At 44.8% G+C, this 17,500-nt stretch overlaps 2 protein-coding genes across 2 annotated transcripts in view; one reads left to right on the top strand and one right to left on the bottom strand.

Moving 5' to 3' along the window:
* Nucleotides 1-9,062, top strand: part of pvalb6 (parvalbumin 6) — a 12,342-nt gene extending 3,280 nt beyond the window's left edge. Inside the window, exons 2-5 of the mRNA XM_080009421.1 lie at nt 3,643-3,711; nt 6,300-6,432; nt 6,528-6,637; nt 8,167-9,062. Of these exons, the coding sequence (XP_079865547.1) occupies nt 3,651-3,711; nt 6,300-6,432; nt 6,528-6,637; nt 8,167-8,192 (330 nt within the window). The 5' untranslated portion in view covers nt 3,643-3,650 and the 3' untranslated portion in view covers nt 8,193-9,062. The remainder of the gene's footprint in view (nt 1-3,642; nt 3,712-6,299; nt 6,433-6,527; nt 6,638-8,166) is intronic.
* Nucleotides 9,063-10,935: 1,873 nt separating this feature from the next.
* Nucleotides 10,936-17,500, bottom strand: part of baiap2l2a (BAR/IMD domain containing adaptor protein 2 like 2a) — a gene marked incomplete at both ends in the record, with an annotated part of 11,504 nt that continues 4,939 nt past the window's right edge. Inside the window, 9 exons of the mRNA XM_080009567.1 lie at nt 10,936-11,014; nt 13,059-13,169; nt 14,895-14,948; nt 15,064-15,202; nt 15,245-15,331; nt 15,606-15,660; nt 16,471-16,563; nt 16,755-16,886; nt 17,444-17,500. The exon at nt 17,444-17,500 is cut by the window's right edge and continues 21 nt beyond it. Of these exons, the coding sequence (XP_079865693.1) occupies nt 10,936-11,014; nt 13,059-13,169; nt 14,895-14,948; nt 15,064-15,202; nt 15,245-15,331; nt 15,606-15,660; nt 16,471-16,563; nt 16,755-16,886; nt 17,444-17,500 (807 nt within the window). The remainder of the gene's footprint in view (nt 11,015-13,058; nt 13,170-14,894; nt 14,949-15,063; nt 15,203-15,244; nt 15,332-15,605; nt 15,661-16,470; nt 16,564-16,754; nt 16,887-17,443) is intronic.

Genomic DNA, 17,500 nt, shown 5'->3' with positions numbered 1-17,500 from the left:
GCTTGAGTTTCTTGAGATGTGAGTTGATTCTCCCTGCAGCCTCCTGCCCTCTACTCACCATGCGTTAACACACACATACACATACATACTCACACACACACACACACACACACACACACACACATGCACGCACGCACGCACGCACGCATGCACACACACACACACACACCATGCAGTTGTTTGCCTGGCTTCATCCCAGGGTGAGCAGAAAACAGCAGAACACTGTAGTTCACTTTCTTCCTACTCTGCAACGAGTTCAGAATGTAAAGCCTTTTGGCTTGAAGTCAATCTCTCGGACAAATTACTGTAATACTACTATATAACTCTTATATTACTACTGTGTTACTACTATATTATTACTTTACAGTAGTATTCTAGAAATGACTCAGTGCCGGACTATGCATTGCGAGAGTCGCTATTTTTGTTTCTCCCGGGAGATGGTCATGAATAAATGATTTGAAGACGGGAAGAAGAACTTATTTAGAACGGCATATTGTCATGGGACACAGGGAAAGGATATTTGGTGTGCTTTTATGTTTCTTTGTTTATTTTTAACCTGTGCTGTCAGCGGGCTGGGCATACAACACGGGGTATTGCCAAAGCAGAGTTGAACTGCAAGTGGAGTTCCAACTGTAAACGTGCAAAGCCAATCTTTATCACTCATCAAGAGCCGCTTACAATAACTCTGTCCTCTTGAGGACCTGCGGGATGACAAGAGCTTGACTGCCACCAATCCCCCTCTTTGGAGGATGGTCTTACTACTGTATGTCGTGATCAATAAACAACTAGTATCATTACGAAGGAAGGACAACCGGTGAACCAGCGACAGGGTCATAGGCGCCCAAGGTTCATTGATGCACATGGGGGGCAAGGTCTAGCCCGTCTGGTCTGATCCCACAGAGGAGCTACTTTAGCACAAATAGCTGAAAAAGTTAATGCTGCTGTGATAGAAAGGTGTCAGAACACACAGTGCATCACAGCTTGCTGTGTATGGGGCTGCGTAGCCGCAGAGTGTCCATGCTGACCCCTGTCCACTGCCGAAAACACCTACAATGGACATGTGAGCGTCAGAACTGGACCATGGAGCAATGGAAGGAGGTGGCCTGATCCGATGAATCACGTTTTCTTCTCCATCATGTGGATGGCCGGGGTTAGGGTCCGATCCGATCGAGCATCTGTGGGATGTGCTGGAACAACAAGCCCGATCCATGGAGGCCCCACCTCACTACTTACAGGATGTAAAGGATCTGCTGCTCACGTCTTGGAGCCAGATACCACAGGACACCTTCAGAGGTCTTGTGGAGTCCATGCCTCCACGGGTCAGAGCTGTTTTTGTGGCACGAGGGGGAGCAACACAATATTAGGCAGGTGGGTTTTAATGATGTGGCTGATCAGTGAGAGGTGGGGTCACATGACTTGACTCGAGTCAGATTTGAGTCACAAAATTTGAGGCCTTGAGACTTGCTTGACTTACAGTGATAAAAGACTGCATTGCATTTTTTCTACATACTGTATTGATAAGTGGCATGGATTGATTATAAAAACACATATAATCAATCCATAAATTTGACCGTGTTGGATGGATTACACTACAAGTCCCAGATTTCCATTTGAAACCGTAACGGTTTTGCCTCAACATCTGGGTTTCACCCCTTTCTTCGCTCCGTTCTGTTCTATTTGTGAATGTTCTTCCACGTCGTCCGTTTCACCAAAGACAACGAGCTACGCTGTTTTATCAAATGCATTCAGGGCTGCCTTTCACTTTCTGCCCGCTCTGGTCACACTACCAACACCAATAAGAACAGGACCTTTTATTTGTCAACTCGGTTGGCTAACGTTGAAAATAGCGCTCGGCTATTCATGACCACTTTATTTTGAATCGATTTCAATGTGGAAACCGGGATCGATTGTCAGACTTTCGTATGGCTTGACTTGTGACTTGCTTGACCTGAGCAGTGAGCGGCTGAACTTATAGCAGGGACTCCACTTGAGTGCCTTCATTCTCACCACACTAACTTGAGACCTGAAGGTTAAGACTTGAGACTTGCTTGTGACTTGTACATGTATGACTCACTCCCACCTCTGATATATATATATATACAGTATATAAATATATATATATATATATATATATATATATATATATATATATATATATATATATATACTGTACTACATATATAGACCCAGTGACCTTGTTGATGAAAGACCTCAAATATTTATTCCAAAATCCGCCCTCTTTCAAACACATTACCCTTTGATTAATTGATTCGCGGTGAGGTGGCGAGACACCAATTCTTATCGTGGCTCGAGAGGTCAAACGCTGAGCGCCGGACAAAAGCGCCGGACAAAAGCGCCGGACAGGATTGCCTTGCATTTCCGCGCTTTCATTTAAAAAGTAAATCGATTTGGGAGGTTTACTTCATAGGGTCTCGCTACCCCGACCCTCCACCACCACCACCACCAAGGGAATCAATCTTATCCCCCTCATCCCACTCCCACCGTGGATTGTCTCCGTGGCCCCCGGACGGTGCTGCGCTAAAAGGTCAGGGAATGGAGGTGGTGCTGCTGTAATGATAACAGAATGGATGTCCCGCCACACAATGTGTATCTGTCCCAGTGCGTGGTACTTTGCCGCCTGGGGAGAGGAACTCCATAGATCTGGGGAACCAAGGAGGGAAGTGAAGTGCGTGATCTATCTATCTATCTATCTATCTATCTATCTATCTATCTATCTATCTATCTATCTATCTATCTATCTATCTATCTATCTATCTATCTATCTATCTATCTATCTATCTATCTATCTATCTATCTATCTATCTATCTATCTATCTATCTATCCACTATCCTGACCTGAGACCATAGAGGGTGCAGGTGTATTGCTGTCCTACCTCTGCTTTCTATCGTGTGGGCACTAGAGACGTTGCCAGAGCGGCAAATTCCAGAGCAGCGGATCAGATTGGGTCCTGGCCAGAGCAGGTGCCAATGTTTGTGGTCTTTCGGAGTTTGGTATTTTGGACACAGCAGATGGGTGAGACCTGTGCCCCCCCGCGCGCCCAACCTATCATGCTAAATGAAAACGCAAGGTGCTGATGCCACCATCATCCATCCCTCTCGCTCTGTCTCTCTCTCTCTCGCTTCAATCTCCCTTCCATTCCATCTTCTCCCCCTACTTCTTGATTATTCTAATTCATCCTTGCCACATCTCATCATCGCTTATGGAACTGCACACACACTTCACATGATGGGACAAAAATGAAATGGAGGGCAGCACCACCCCCCACCACTCCGCCCATCCAAGAAGCCTCCTTTCCTTCATCCTACCGGTCTCCTTATCTGATGCCGCCCCCCTGACACCCACCTCCACTGTTACTAATTCATTCTCTTGGCCTCCTTCACCACCTCGCTTGTCCTGATTCCCTGCTCCATTTCAAGAGTGTCATCTGTGTAATGCGAGAATGTCTCTTTGTGCTCTCTCTCTCTCTCCCCCCTCCTCTCTCCCTCCCTCTCTCCCTCCCTCTCTCTCTCTCTCTTTCTGTCTGTCTCTAGTGACCTTGTTTTTAACCTTGTCACCTCCCTGCTCTCTCCTTCTCTTGTCTTTATCAGCCTCTTCTCTTTATTTTTGTGTTTTTACTCTAGCATCCAAGATGGCGATGGCCAACATTCTCAACAGTGACGACATCAAGAAAGCCCTTGATGCATTCGCAGGTACTGTACCCAGTCACGTCCAACTCCACCTCGAGGGCTGGAAAGCTTCAACCAAACCCGCCGGAAGGTCTATGTCACTTTGATAGCAGCCTTTTGACCGGACAGTAGTGATGCTGACTCGCAAACGATTTGTTCGCTGTGAACAAATCTTTTCAGTGGTTCATCCCGAGTAAATGCGTTAAAGGAGTCGTTCTTTTGTTTTGCGACTCGGTGACTCCAGCCCTACAGACAGGCATCGACAGAGTCTAACTTGGCTCATGGACGAGAAGAGACGCTTCAATCCGCCCCGGCTACGAGCCCAACAAGCTCCTTAGCTTTAGATTCAGTGAGTGAGCGCGAGTGAATCTTCACCTCGAGAACTGAAAATAATGACGGAGGATTCAATTTCACAGGGATAAAAAGGTGAAGGCATTTAGCATAATTCATATTGAATGTAACTGATTTTAACTTTGCGTTCCACCAGAATTCATTTTTGGACAGAAATTAAATGATTGCTGATAGAATTCCATCCACAACTCAGAGCCGAACCGACCTGTCCCAAAGAAGATTCACAAAGAACCGAACCGCAAAGAGGAGACGAACCTCTCATCCCTAGACGTGACCACGTGCGTGATTTGAGATCGTCTTCCGGTGCAATTGATTCGTTCCGCAATTAATATTGTGATATGCACGTCGGTAGCCTTTACTCACAATGATCAGAAGATGCGACTGAAGCTTTCTCCTGGCGTAAAATCTAAAATAGAGTCTGAAGAGCTTTATAATGGAAGTGTTATTTGAACGCTTTTTGGTCAAATATCATCGAAAGGACAGGAAGGAGGAAACAGGACAGGCGGTTGTCAAACATATGTCAAACATAATCGTTAATAAAGAGCTGTAAAGGGGATATTGCGTCCGTCATGCCTATTGAGCCTGCGGAGTTACAGATTATGGGCCGTGGATTCGAATATGCAATGATGGTAGAGTCAATGCATTCAGAGGTACACGTACAGTAGGCCTCGCGCCCTTTGGACAACACAACCTTACCAACATGTGCAACTATTCGCAAAGGGGTTTTTACTTTTATTAACGCAAAAGTACTCAAAGTAGTTACTTTTCTCGGTAGGTAATGCTGTAATGTAATTTACTTTTTAATAGCAGTAATCTTCTAATGTAACAAGTGACTTTTAAAAGTAACGTTACCCAACACTGGTTGCGACTCACTCTGATCTAGAACTGATGGCACCTCTAGCTCTCACTGAGCACTTTACTTATTCATGCAGTTATCGAATCAGCCAATCGTGTGACACAAGTGCAATGTATAAAATCATGCAGATACAGGTCAGCAGCTTCAGTTAATGTTCACATCAACCATCAGAATGGAGAAAAAATGTGATCTCAGTGTTTTGGACCGTGGCATGATTGTTGGTGCCAGACGGGCTGGTTTGAGTCTTTCTGCAACTGCTGATCTCCTGGCATTTTCACGCACAACAGTCTTTAGAGTTTACTCAGAATGGTGCGAAAAACTAAAAAACATCCAGTGAGCGGCAGTTCTGCAGACGGAAACGCCTTGTTGATGAGGTCAACAGACTAACGGAGAATGGCCAGACTGGTTCCAGCTGACAGCAAGGATGCAGTAACTCAGATAACCACTCTGTACAATTGTGGCGAGCAGAAATGCGGATGGGCTACATCGTGCGCATGCGCATCCTTCATGGCCACAAGTTATCCATCTTCTAATGGTTACTTCCAACATGATAATGCATCATGTGACAAAGCAAAATTCGTCTTAAACTAGTTTCATGAACATGACAATGTTCATGAACATGACAAATGTTCTTCGGTGGCCTTCCGAGTCACCGGATCTGAATCCAATAAAACACCTTTGGGATGTGATAGAACAGGAGATTTGTAGCATGAATGTGCAGCTGACAAATTTGCAGGAATTGCGTGATGCAATCATGTCAACGTGGACCAGAATCTCAAAGGAATGTTTCCAACATCTTGTGGAATCCATGCCAAGAAGAATTGAGGCTGTTTTGAGGGCAAAGTGAGTGATAGTGAGCCCGACCATAATTACTATAGTGTCCCTAATAAAGTGCTCAGTGAGTGTGTGTTTCCAAAATAAAACCGGCTTCTAATAAGAAGCGATATACAATTAACATTTGGCCTCGAGGGTGTTGCCATTTAGATCAGGAAGGTCTCTCAGCGACTATCGGCGCCTCCAACACTATTCATTTAGCCAAATGCTTCTGCTGACGCACACTCTGTGTGTGTGTGTGTGCGCGTGTGTGTGTGTGTGCGCGTGTATGCGCTTACACGACTGCCGTCTCATTACTGTGTATACAAAAGGAGCCTTGAAGCAATTTTGCGCCTTTGTAGTTTAACTGCTATCCTCATTTAAATAATACCAGAGCGACCCAATCATTTACTGCATAAAAATAATATATATTTTTTATTTTAATGTATAATTAAATTTCAGTTATATTCAGACGCCAATTAGAAAGTTAAGCAGTTTTTCTTTTCATCAAGGTCAAAAAGATTTGGCTGGCTCTGGCTGCGTCACACTGCTTGTCATGCTTATGTGTGTGTGTGTGTGTGTGTGCCCTCAGCTGCCGACTCCTTTGACCATAAGAAGTTCTTCGAGATGGTGGGACTGAAGGCCAGGTCCAACGAGGACGTGAAGAAGGCCTTCCTGGTGCTGGACGCCGACAACAGCGGCTTCATAGAGGAGGAGGAGCTCAAGTGAGACCACACACACACACACACGCACACACACATATCTTCACTCACCTGAATATGAACGTGTTGTGACCCACCGCTCTGCTGTCTCGGCCCAGATTCGTCCTGAAGGGTTTCGCCACAAACGGCAGGGACCTGACGGACAAAGAAACCAAACTGTTTCTAAACGCCGCCGACAAGGACGGAGATGGCAAGATCGGAGTGGACGGTGAGCGTTACGCATCACACACACCTTTACACACACACACACACACACACACACACACACACACACACACACACACACACACACACACACACACACACACACACACACACACACACACACACACACACACACACACACACACACACACACACGTGCAGATAAACAGACATCCACAATAGGATACATTGAAAGAAGGTTTGACCTTTTGGCATTTTATACTCCTCATGGAGCACATAGATAGGTTCTTGCCAGGGGCCTCATGGGGGGGTGTTCATACGTTTCACATCTGGCACGTCACTCCAACATGGTTAACGGTGAACAACGTTCCCTTTGTATAGGATATTATTTATTGTATCAGGTATAACATGGTTTTGCACTACTTTTAAAGCCCAAAGTCACGTATAATAAGCAGAGCTGGCAACTCTGAAGCTCTGTACCAACTTTTGGAAGAAACCAATACCATAGGAAAATGATGTGTGTGAGCTTTTGAGGTATGATCTATGACATAATTAGAAGAATATGTTTGACTCATAATAGAAAATTATCATAACTACAAAGTACATATAATAAAAAATAATAATAATAGTAACCCCCCTCCCTCCCCCAGCTTGAATGGGCATGATGCCCCTGGTTCCAACCAGCTCCATCAGGAGTTCATTACAAGTAATTGGGGACACATCCACAATCTATGCTCAGTGCAAAAACTCACTCCACATTACGGCCAAAGATAACATGATGCCACAGCGGTCTGATTTAGAAAATTTTGGAAGTAATAAAAAAAAAGTGATTTGTTTTTATTGCTCAATTTCCTTGCTGCTGATATTTTGTGCCGTAGTGTTGTTACCGGTGTTACACCAAAATGGGTGACCTGGCGATATGTGTGGCGCTACTTTTCCTACATATATAAAAGATCAGTGTCAGCAAAGATGAAAACTGATAAGAAATTGATGCAATTTACTTGATTTCAAAACAAATATTTCGACTCGTTAAAAATGGTTAACTGGCAGTTTCACCTATCTCAACCCAATGCTTTTACTTAAATATGAGAGGAATATAAAGTGTCCTCAAAATAAAATGTTGTGTTGTTTTTCTTTGGTTGGTCCACTCCTCTGAAAGCATTTTCTCAAAACTGCAAAAGCACACAATTCGGCACCCATTCGGGTGCTGTATATAACACGGGTAACAGCACTGTAGGGAAGCAACACACAAGCAAACAGTGAACTTTTAACAAAAACACAGAACATGTGAAAAATATAAATAACGCCTAGCAGTTGCAAAGTCAAGACTGTGGCATGGTGTTGGCTTTGCCTGAGGCGTGCAGTGAGTTTTTACATGAGGGTTGAGAAAAAAAATATCCAAAGTATTCCTCTAAATAAGTCAGCTTCTCAGATGGACTACATATCTCTATACATACATACAGTGTAGGCCAGGATCTCTTTCGAAAAGCTTTTTATCTTTTTTTTTGTTGTCGGAATACAAAGTAAAACTGAAACTAAACCTTGTTCTATTTTCTCGCCCTTCTCCTGCAGAGTTTGCCGCCCTGGTAAAAGAGTAGAACATTCGCCCCTCCCTGCGGCCCCGCCCCGCGGTCTCGCCCCGCGACCCCGCTCTGCCTGCCCCCTCTACGACTGGCTTGCCGCCGCCCGCAACCCTCCCCTCACCACTGCCACACCCTGGCGCTCGCTAACCCCCCCCAGACCTACCCACACCCACACACATATCCACACACACACACACACACACCCAAACACCCCCGGCTCGCTTCCCCCAGCCCGATACCAAGAAGCCAAGAAGGTGGCCGCCCTGCGTCCCTCCCCCGGTTCCTGCCAGACCCCCGACCCCCCAGCTTGCCCTCATCCTATTTATTTTATCGTTTTGATACAAACCGTATATATATAAATATTGCATATGTGCGTTTCTGTTTGTGTATAGAACTCCAATATGCCCCCACCTTGAGTATTCAAGTGCAGTGTAGATATCTAAAGACGTGATGAGTAAAAACGACAAAAAAAAAACAACACATGGCAATGTAGCAGAAAGCCCACCCCACCTCGCTTGCCCTCGTTTTGATCCCCCACTTCTCTCTCTCTCTCGCTCTCTCACTATCTCTCTCTCTCTCTCTCTCTCTCTCTCGCTTCTTCTCTTTCCCCCTCGCTTCCTTCATACCCTCCTTCCCGCTCTCCTTTACTTGCGTTTCTCGCTCAACCACCTAGTCTCATCGACTACGGGCAAGGTCCTCCCCTGCCTCCTCCTCCTCCTCCTCCTCCTCCTCCTCCTCTGCATCGAAACCTTCCTCCCATTCATCCATCCCTCTCTCTTTCTCTCTCCCCTCTGGTAATGAGCTGTTGTTTAACCACGGCAAAAGAAGAAAGAGGTCAAGCTGTGAAAGAAGAACAATTAAACGATAAAAGAAATGCCTCAACAACGCCGCCTCCCGCCTGCTCTTTACTGATCCTCACTTAACGATCCGCCTCCTTCCGGTGTTGCTTTTCCCTCCTCCTCTCTTCTTGATTCCGGCCGTATTAAGTGTTGGAGATGGAGGGATGTTTTTTTTTTTTTTTTTTAAAGCAAAAAGGACATTTGTATCCCAGAGTAGCTTCCACGCAAAGGTCCAAAAGGATCAGCTGGGGGAACGTCACCATCAGCATTCGTCTTGCCTTTACAGCCCCCTCCGGGATTTCGCATTTGTGCGAGGAAATAAAATAATTGCGATCAAAAAGAAGTGAAAAATGGTGGCAAAAACAAAAGGGATGGATGGATTTTATTCGGGAAGTTTCATGGGGTGTTTACGCAGTAAAATTCAGAAATGGCAAACTTTTTTAAATTTTTTTTTCCTGGTTCCAGTATGAAGAAAGAGTCCTGTTATCACTTCCTACCATAATACACATTCTGAAAATCACAGAAACAACTGGAAATTCACATCTTTTTTTCCACTTTCTAAAGAAAAATAAAGAAGAACTATGGGCTCGAAGTTACAAAAATGTTGCGCTTGCTTCGGTTCCAGTAAAACCTCTATAAAATAAACTTTCTATTCCACATACAGTACTGTAAGCACCAAATGAAACCAGGGGAGCTGATATGGCCATTTAATGCAGAAAGATTCTGTCAATTTTGTGAAATTGCAAAAATTGTGAGACAAGTTGAATTTTCATTCATTGTTGCAGTTGCAAAATGACGATTTCCTGGAAGGACTGCCTCGAGCAAATAAGAGTATATAATGAAGGCCTTGGACCACCAAAAGAAATATTCACAGTCTTTCCTCTGGACTCTATTTTGCATGTTGCGTTCTAGTGTAGTTTTACCTTGAGAAAGGGGGAGAAGGCAGCATTACACTGTTGAAAACTCTTTATTCGAAGCTATTGTACCCGTTTGACAGAACACCACCATTGAGCCATGAGCAGAACCAGAATTCACCACAAAGTTCCATTTGGGTTGAGTATCCCCCCTGGAGGACCCAAACTGGCAACCCTGGGATCCCTGTCTAATTTAGTAGGCCATTTTATTGCCTGAGCAAATAAACACAACTCTGAAGCCTATAACACTTAAGGCAATAGGGCAGAACAGCTAAATACGGCGTGTCCAGACCCAACGAGTTGCCCCAGCAATTTGTGCTAATAGAGCTGCATTGCATCGACATCTTTTAAAAAACATCTCCTAGAAACGGCATCTTACATCACGTGCGGGATGTCATCCAAATGTACTTGAAAATACAAAACACAAGAGACGTTTGTAATACGATTCATATTTACAAATGGCTTCATTCAGAAATACGTGCGTCAGCAAAAGTGAGACCTCCAATAAATGCTCGGACAGATTTGAAGGGTTTTCATTTCAAAACCATTGAAAAATAAACGTTACATACACTTCTCAGCACAAACGTCACCTTCAATATCTACTCCAAAGGAATTATCTAAACATGATCTCTGAGGAACTACATGTTCAAATATGTGAGATTTACGCAGCGGCACTTAAATATCGAATATTGTATCTCGACAGGATAAGGACAGAAATAAGGAATAAGAACGACCTTCTGGGCCACTGGGTGATTAGTGGAGGATGTTTTAACACGTTGGCCATCTGTATTCCACTAATTGGCTGTTTGCCCACTTCCCCATAAGAGCAGATTACCATTAGAAAAGCACTGTTACTACGACGGTTACCATTTTACCTCATGACAGCAGAATTTCTAAGAGCTCTCGTCAATAACAATATGAATTATGACATTTGTGAATTCCTGAAAATACAAGTGTATCGATGAGGTCAAAGGTAACGGCCTCGGAGGGACGGCTATGACGTCATCACCGGTGCAGACGCGGCGCGGACTTGTCGTTGGTGGACGTGGGTTTGAGCTTCACCGTGGCGAAGGGGTTGGTTCCCCTGTGGCGGCGGCAGAGGTGGAGACAAAGTAGAACACTTTCAGGGACGACACGGGATAAAACCGGCGAACATTTGAAAAGAGAACGAGGCGAATGCAGCCTCTCTCAAAAGGGACAGGTACCATCACCGCAAATTGCTCATCCGAAGTAAAATTGCCAAACGGCTGCCAACCAAAGTGGTCTACCACACTACATGGGCACTTCAAAACCGATGGGAAGCAGTCCCATCTCCTTTTTATTTTCGTTTTATTCATCTGCGCCCCCCCATCTCCCCTGTCTGCTTTCATGCTTTCATGAGACACTTGAAAATAAAAACATTTTACATTTGCTGGCGAAGAGACAAATCGAACGTGGGCCCCAGACTTCAACGGCTACGTTTCACGAAAAGAGGACATAACGGGGCCCACGTGTGGTAAGGGAAACAGGGGGCTGCGTGCGGCGGCGCGTTCTTACTTTGGGAAGAGTTCATGTGGAGTGTTGTGCCCGCCTGGCCTCTGTCGAGGAGGGAGAATTGGAGGGGTAAAAACAAGCATTAGCGACTGGCTGGAAACAAACAAAAACACAAGGTTGGGGCTTTCATTGAGTCGAGTGGACTCAACGCTATGGTGAAAAGAAGGGACATGGTATCCACAGCACATATATATATGCAAATATACGCATATTCAGTACGTATATTCAAATTAGAAGACTGACCCATCCCGTCCCTTCTATAAAACAATTTTTTGTCTGAAGTCAAATTGTTGTTGAATCATCCTCGGAATCAGGGATGAAAAGTCTTGGCTCATCTTGGAGATTCGGCCCTTTAAAACCCGACTCTGCGGAAAATATTTGTTACATTTTTCCGGACTCGCCGATCCTTTCGATTCGGCTCGTGCAACGAGAGTCAGAAGAGTTGGTTCGGCGCAAGAATCGTTTCCATCTCCCGACTTCTGAGTCACTTCAGAGATGTGTTCACAGTGAACGGCTCGTTTTCCGGTCTTGCACCGGTGCTTTTAATGTTTCTCTGACAGGTGGGGACGGTCAGACACCATATACGTACATATAAGAATGTTCTTCTCAATGGCGAGAATGTTCCCTTATCTCAAAGCAGCATCCTATATTCCTACGTTCCACAGTCGCCCCCGGGAAAAAGTCACTTTTTTGGGGGCCTGCTCAAATCTCTCAAACAAAAATATAGTCACTCAATAAAGGAACACATCAGGCCATGGCTTTCACACCATGTATACACTAAATCTAACACACACACACACACACACACACACACACACACACACACACACACACATGCGACACCCTTGGCCTTCCACCGTCAGCAGCTGGAGCTCCCCCCCTGCATCCACCAGAAGGAGGGGTGTGACGTCATTGAAAACAGCACCTTGCCACAGTGCTCCTGCTGGATGAAGGAGAAATGTCCCTTTTTTAAAATTATTATTATTATTATTATTATTATTATTATTATTATTATTAATAATAATAATAATAATAATAATAATAATAATAATATAGATACGTTAATGTCATCTGAAAAGGGCTCCTTGGTCTTTTTTTTTGCAGCGTGGAATCTCTCTGTACAAAACCCCGCCCAGCGACAAATCCAGGATGATTTTGTAATCATTTGACAGTGGTGAAAAGCAACAAAGTACTTAGTTACTGTACTTAAGTACATCTTTCAGGTATCTGTACGTGCTTTTAAGGATATTTCATGGCAAATACCTGTAGGTTTTACTCTACTGCATTTCTGACAGTCGTACAAGTACTTTTTCTTTTACTACTGATGTACATTTAACACATTACTTCAATACTTTCACCCGAGTAGAAAGGTCAATGGGGTCATTTCTGTTGTACTAGAGTCGCTTTGTGTCAGACAGTTTTTGTACTTTTACTGAAGCAAAAGGTCTGAGTACTTCTTCCACCTGTTATTCGATTGATTAATTGCTTCATTGACTGACTTATTGACTCAGTGGGTTTGATTGGCTGAGTTTCATACATTATTATTGTAGACCGGCTCCGGCCTTCTGTTTGAGGCAGGCGCAGGCTGTCGGTACAGGGCTGGTGGCGGAGGTGGAGGTGGAGGGGGCGAGGCTCCGGCCTGGCTGCCCCCTGCTGATTGGTCCAGGAGGTTGCTCACACTCCCGCCCCTCCGCAGTGTGGAGTCACTGAATAACAAAATAACAGAGTTTTGTTTTTTATCTATGAGCTTCCACTAAACTGGAACTCTCCAATAAAGAGTGAATTGAAGAGTTGATTGAACTTTTTGGCCTTTTTAGGCCGACTTTTAGCTTAAAGAACCCAAACTCTCATCGCTGCATGTCCCTCTCAGCAAAGGGTCACCCAAATATTTTAAATAGTGCGTGCTATTTATTCTTTAAGGCCTGGGATTAAATGTTGACCCTGTTTTGAAAACTCCTTGTCGGGAATGGCTCTGGGAATCTGCTAGATGTATTTCACAGTATCAAAAATAATGTTAAAAATACATTGGATTCCTAAACTGCTCTCTAGTATGCAATGTACTACATGTGCAACCAAAGTAACCAAATACATTGTACTGGAGAACCGATCCTTCTCCCTCCCAGCTTCCTTAAATGTCTTCATTTCTCTTCGAACCGGTTGGTTTTTACTCAATATTTTTTGCTGGGAACAAAACCGTTCCGTTTCACAAAATATTACGATAGTGCGGCTCAGCACTAATTCCCTGAAAGCACATTGTGTTTGACTCTCAGAAATATTTGATGGGATATTGTCAGCATTCAAAGTGAGCCGGAGTGACTCATGGAAGCTACTGACTTCCGAATCATTTGTATTATGTTGAAGTGTTAAACATCGGAGGTAGTAGACGTACGTCAGTTGAGAGAGTAAGTGGTTTAGAATGCATGGATGTGTTAAATGCATCGTACTGGAAAACTCATTATCCAAGTGACGGCAGGTCATCTCTGGGATTTCGTCAAAGCGTTGCTTTGCAGTTGGCCTTTTGATTTGACGTAGAGACCCCATTACCCATGTTCAAATTTGTAGTGCAGCTATCTTCCGGGTCCTCAGGCACGACACGTGTTACTGGTAATAACTGGAAAATTTTGATGGGCGGGCGAAGCCTTGTGAAGCTTTGTGACTTTCTTCCGCTTTGTGTTTAAAAAAAAGAGCCGACGCGTCCTTGGGGGCATTGGAAACGCAGAGCGCAGTGACCTCTGGTGGCTGGCAGGAGTCACAGCAGCCGCGTCGTCTGGATACTGCAGACGGGAATTCTGACGCAACGGTCCCTTAGTTTGAATCTGTCAGTCGTATCTGCTTTCCTTCCGCCGTTGTCTCTCACGTGGGTGTCAAATATGGCGCGAGTGGTTCTCTCTAGTAAGAGCGCGGTGGTTTCATCTCCTCTTTAATCGGCGCCAAAACTTCAAACCAGTCAGACCTGCGATACAAGCCCCAACACACTGTGCGAACCGGCGCGTTTCAAGTTGTTCAAGCGTCCGTGAATCGGTATCAAACATCCCATCCCCACTGGTAATGACTGATTAATAGCTGACCACGCACCCTGAGCTCAATAGAGGCGTGGACAGGTAAAAAAACAAAAGACCTTCGACTTGAGGGATCATTAAAATATTTTAAAAGGAGATCACGGAACTCTCAGGAGTCATTTGAACCTCGGATTGTGCTCGTCGACGATCCATAATATGGCAACTCTGGATTTTCATAATCAAAAAAAAAAAAAAAAAAAAAAAAGAAATCCCCACAGTTCAGACACTGAAGGAAGATATTATGGGATATATAGATAATATTTATGGTAGCAGTTATTACATTAATGTGCAGACTTAAAAATACCTGGTGTCTAGACCTGGTGTCTCTTCTAGTTGTAAAAATCAATGTGGCTAAATAACCGTGATGATCACCTGGAGCTGGTTGGCTTCACTGGTTCCACGTAGACAGCTGGAAACCATCCCTGCCTGCCAGAGAGAGAGAGAGAGAGAGAGAGAGAAAGAAAATATAAACCCTAGCGGATACAACATTCAACATTTTTTGAATCTTTTTAAGCACTTGTATCCAGCCCCCCGTTCACACCTGGTTTCGGTTTGTCCGTACAGCCAGCCGTTCTTGGGCTGCCGGACCAGCACGGTGACCAACTCTCCCCGGGAGAAGGGCAGCAGAGTCGGGTTTGAGCTGTCAGGCTGGTGGGCCACCAAGGCCCTGGTGCATTCGCCTCCTCCCCGTCCTCCCACTCCCCGTCCTCTTCCTCCTCCACCTCTTCCTCCGCCAACGCTGCCCATATTGCCACCCAGGGACTCGACGCCGGAGCTGGAGCGAGAGCGGCTCATCTGCGGGGACGGGGCTACACGGGGTGCAGAATGAAGTATCCACAGCCGAAATGTGGCTTTATGTTACTCCAAAATGAGTTAAGCTGTTTGTAAGATCCGTCGCAATAGATACACACATATTGCCGAAAACAATTCTTTCAGATCTTTTGGCAGAATGGGTTATCATGGCTCATTGCAAGGCTCTTTCACCAATGGTCTCATTGTGGAATGTGCTGTTGTCTATGCACATCAACAACATGCTCGGTAGGTAAATAGCAGAGAACCACACGTGCAGTTTTCAAGTCCTACCTCTAGATGACACTCTGCCAAGTGGCTGCTCCTCTCTGTCCCACTCTTTCCCCTCCTGTCAAGGCCAAAAAAGAGAAACCCCCCCATCACTATTAAGACTGTACGACTGGGCTGTGCGACACACTTTTTGAATCCCGACAGTATACAGAGTATGGAATAATTCAAAATACTTATAAATGCACAATTTTTGCGACCAAGCAGCTAAGAGACAGCCAAGAGATGGCGGAGAAACGAGGAGAGGAAAAAGACATTTTGAGCGAGCGAGTCGTTTGGTTGGCGCAGGCAGTGCGCCGGTCAGTTAATTAACAGATCAGTCAGTCAGCCACACAGCAGTACAGCAGCCGGTGCCGTGCCGCCTCGGGGGGATTACCGCTGTAGCAATGTATGCAAATGCTGAATCCCACGGATAGCATACGAAGGCAGAGACAGAAATCCATGTTAATCTCACGGCAGCTATTACTGCAGAACTTGGGGGTGAGTGGGAATGTACGCCATGTCACTTTCCCACTGACGGACAGAACACACTTGACTATATCTATCTTTTTGAAAAGTAAGTAAGGCCTTTGTCTTAGAGACAGTAGAGATGCATACGTAGCATTCTTTGCATTGATCTATTGTCTATGTTACTGTATGTTATTGTGTATTGTATAAAGTTTTTTCTATGGTGCATGTGGTGTGAGGGTGGTGTGGTTTAAGCAGCCACACCTGTCTCAGGTCTAGGTAATCGGGTCCGGGATCAGGGGCGGCTGCTTAAACCACACCACCCCCAACACCACAGTGCAATACTGTACATCCATTCCACAGTGAGTTAAAATACCAATGAATAAATAAAATATATATATTATTCCCTAAAAACTCAACACACCAGCTCCATGAGGTCCAGTCTTCTCTCAGCTCCTCTGGTGGCGTTCAGTTCTTCCTTCCAGGCTTCAGCTCTCTGCTGGAGAGCCCCCGCTGTCTGCCGCACACACACAAGGGATAAACGCACGAGCATTACCTTCCTGTTCTCAGATGTAACGTTTCATTTTCCGTCCCAGATATTTCTCCACGTTTATCTCTAGCTTTCCGGTCCCCCTGTGTCTGGAGGTATGTGTCATACTTGGTGACAAAGTCCATCCTTTTTCCACTCAAGAGGGCGATAAGTGACACCTTGTTCATGAGGAGGCCCACGGTCTGCGACAAGTGGCAGTGCTTCTCGGCCAGGAAGCGATACCTCCGCTCCTCCTCCTTCAGGGCCTCGTCGTGGCTCTGCTGCAGGAACTGCACATACTCATACCCATCCTGGGGGAGCACCAGAAATATGGACTTTTTACCGATCTTTGTTATGCCGTGTTTGTGTACTGGCATTTATTGGTTTTAATACCAAAAATAAACAACAAAATCTCTCTCTCTCTCCCTCTCTCTCTCTCTCTCTCTCTCTCTCTCTCTCTCTCTCTCTCTCTCTATATATATATATATATACACACACACACACACATATTTATATATACATACGCATCCTTATCCGGATGCGTTACGGTAATGCATTTTTTTTTTCCATTTATAAGAAAAGCAGAGAAAAAACACTAAAATAATAAAATAGTTCAAAAAAAGTAAGTGGGCCATATACTGTCGTAGGCACTGGTGTACTTTAATATTTTATCGAATTATTTCAAATTCTCTGTAAATATGTGTATCAATTCATTTCGGACATGTTTTATGGCGGTTTCATGATAACTCTTAGACTGTATGCTGGGTATCTGTGTATGAGTTACGAATCTACGAATCCATTCTGATATGTGAATGAATGTGATGAAAAAGTTACGCATCCACAGTTTTCCCTCTCACTCCACACTGACCTGGTCAGCCCTCCTCAGCTGTCTCTCCAAAGCCCCGGCATGGCTGCGAACCTCCAT

Source organism: Zeus faber (genome assembly GCF_960531495.2).
Source record: "Zeus faber genome assembly, chromosome: 11".
NCBI lineage: Eukaryota > Metazoa > Chordata > Actinopteri > Zeiformes > Zeidae > Zeus > Zeus faber.
The sequence above is the reverse complement of the archived record's forward strand: the minus strand, read 5'-3'. Positions and strand labels throughout refer to the sequence as shown.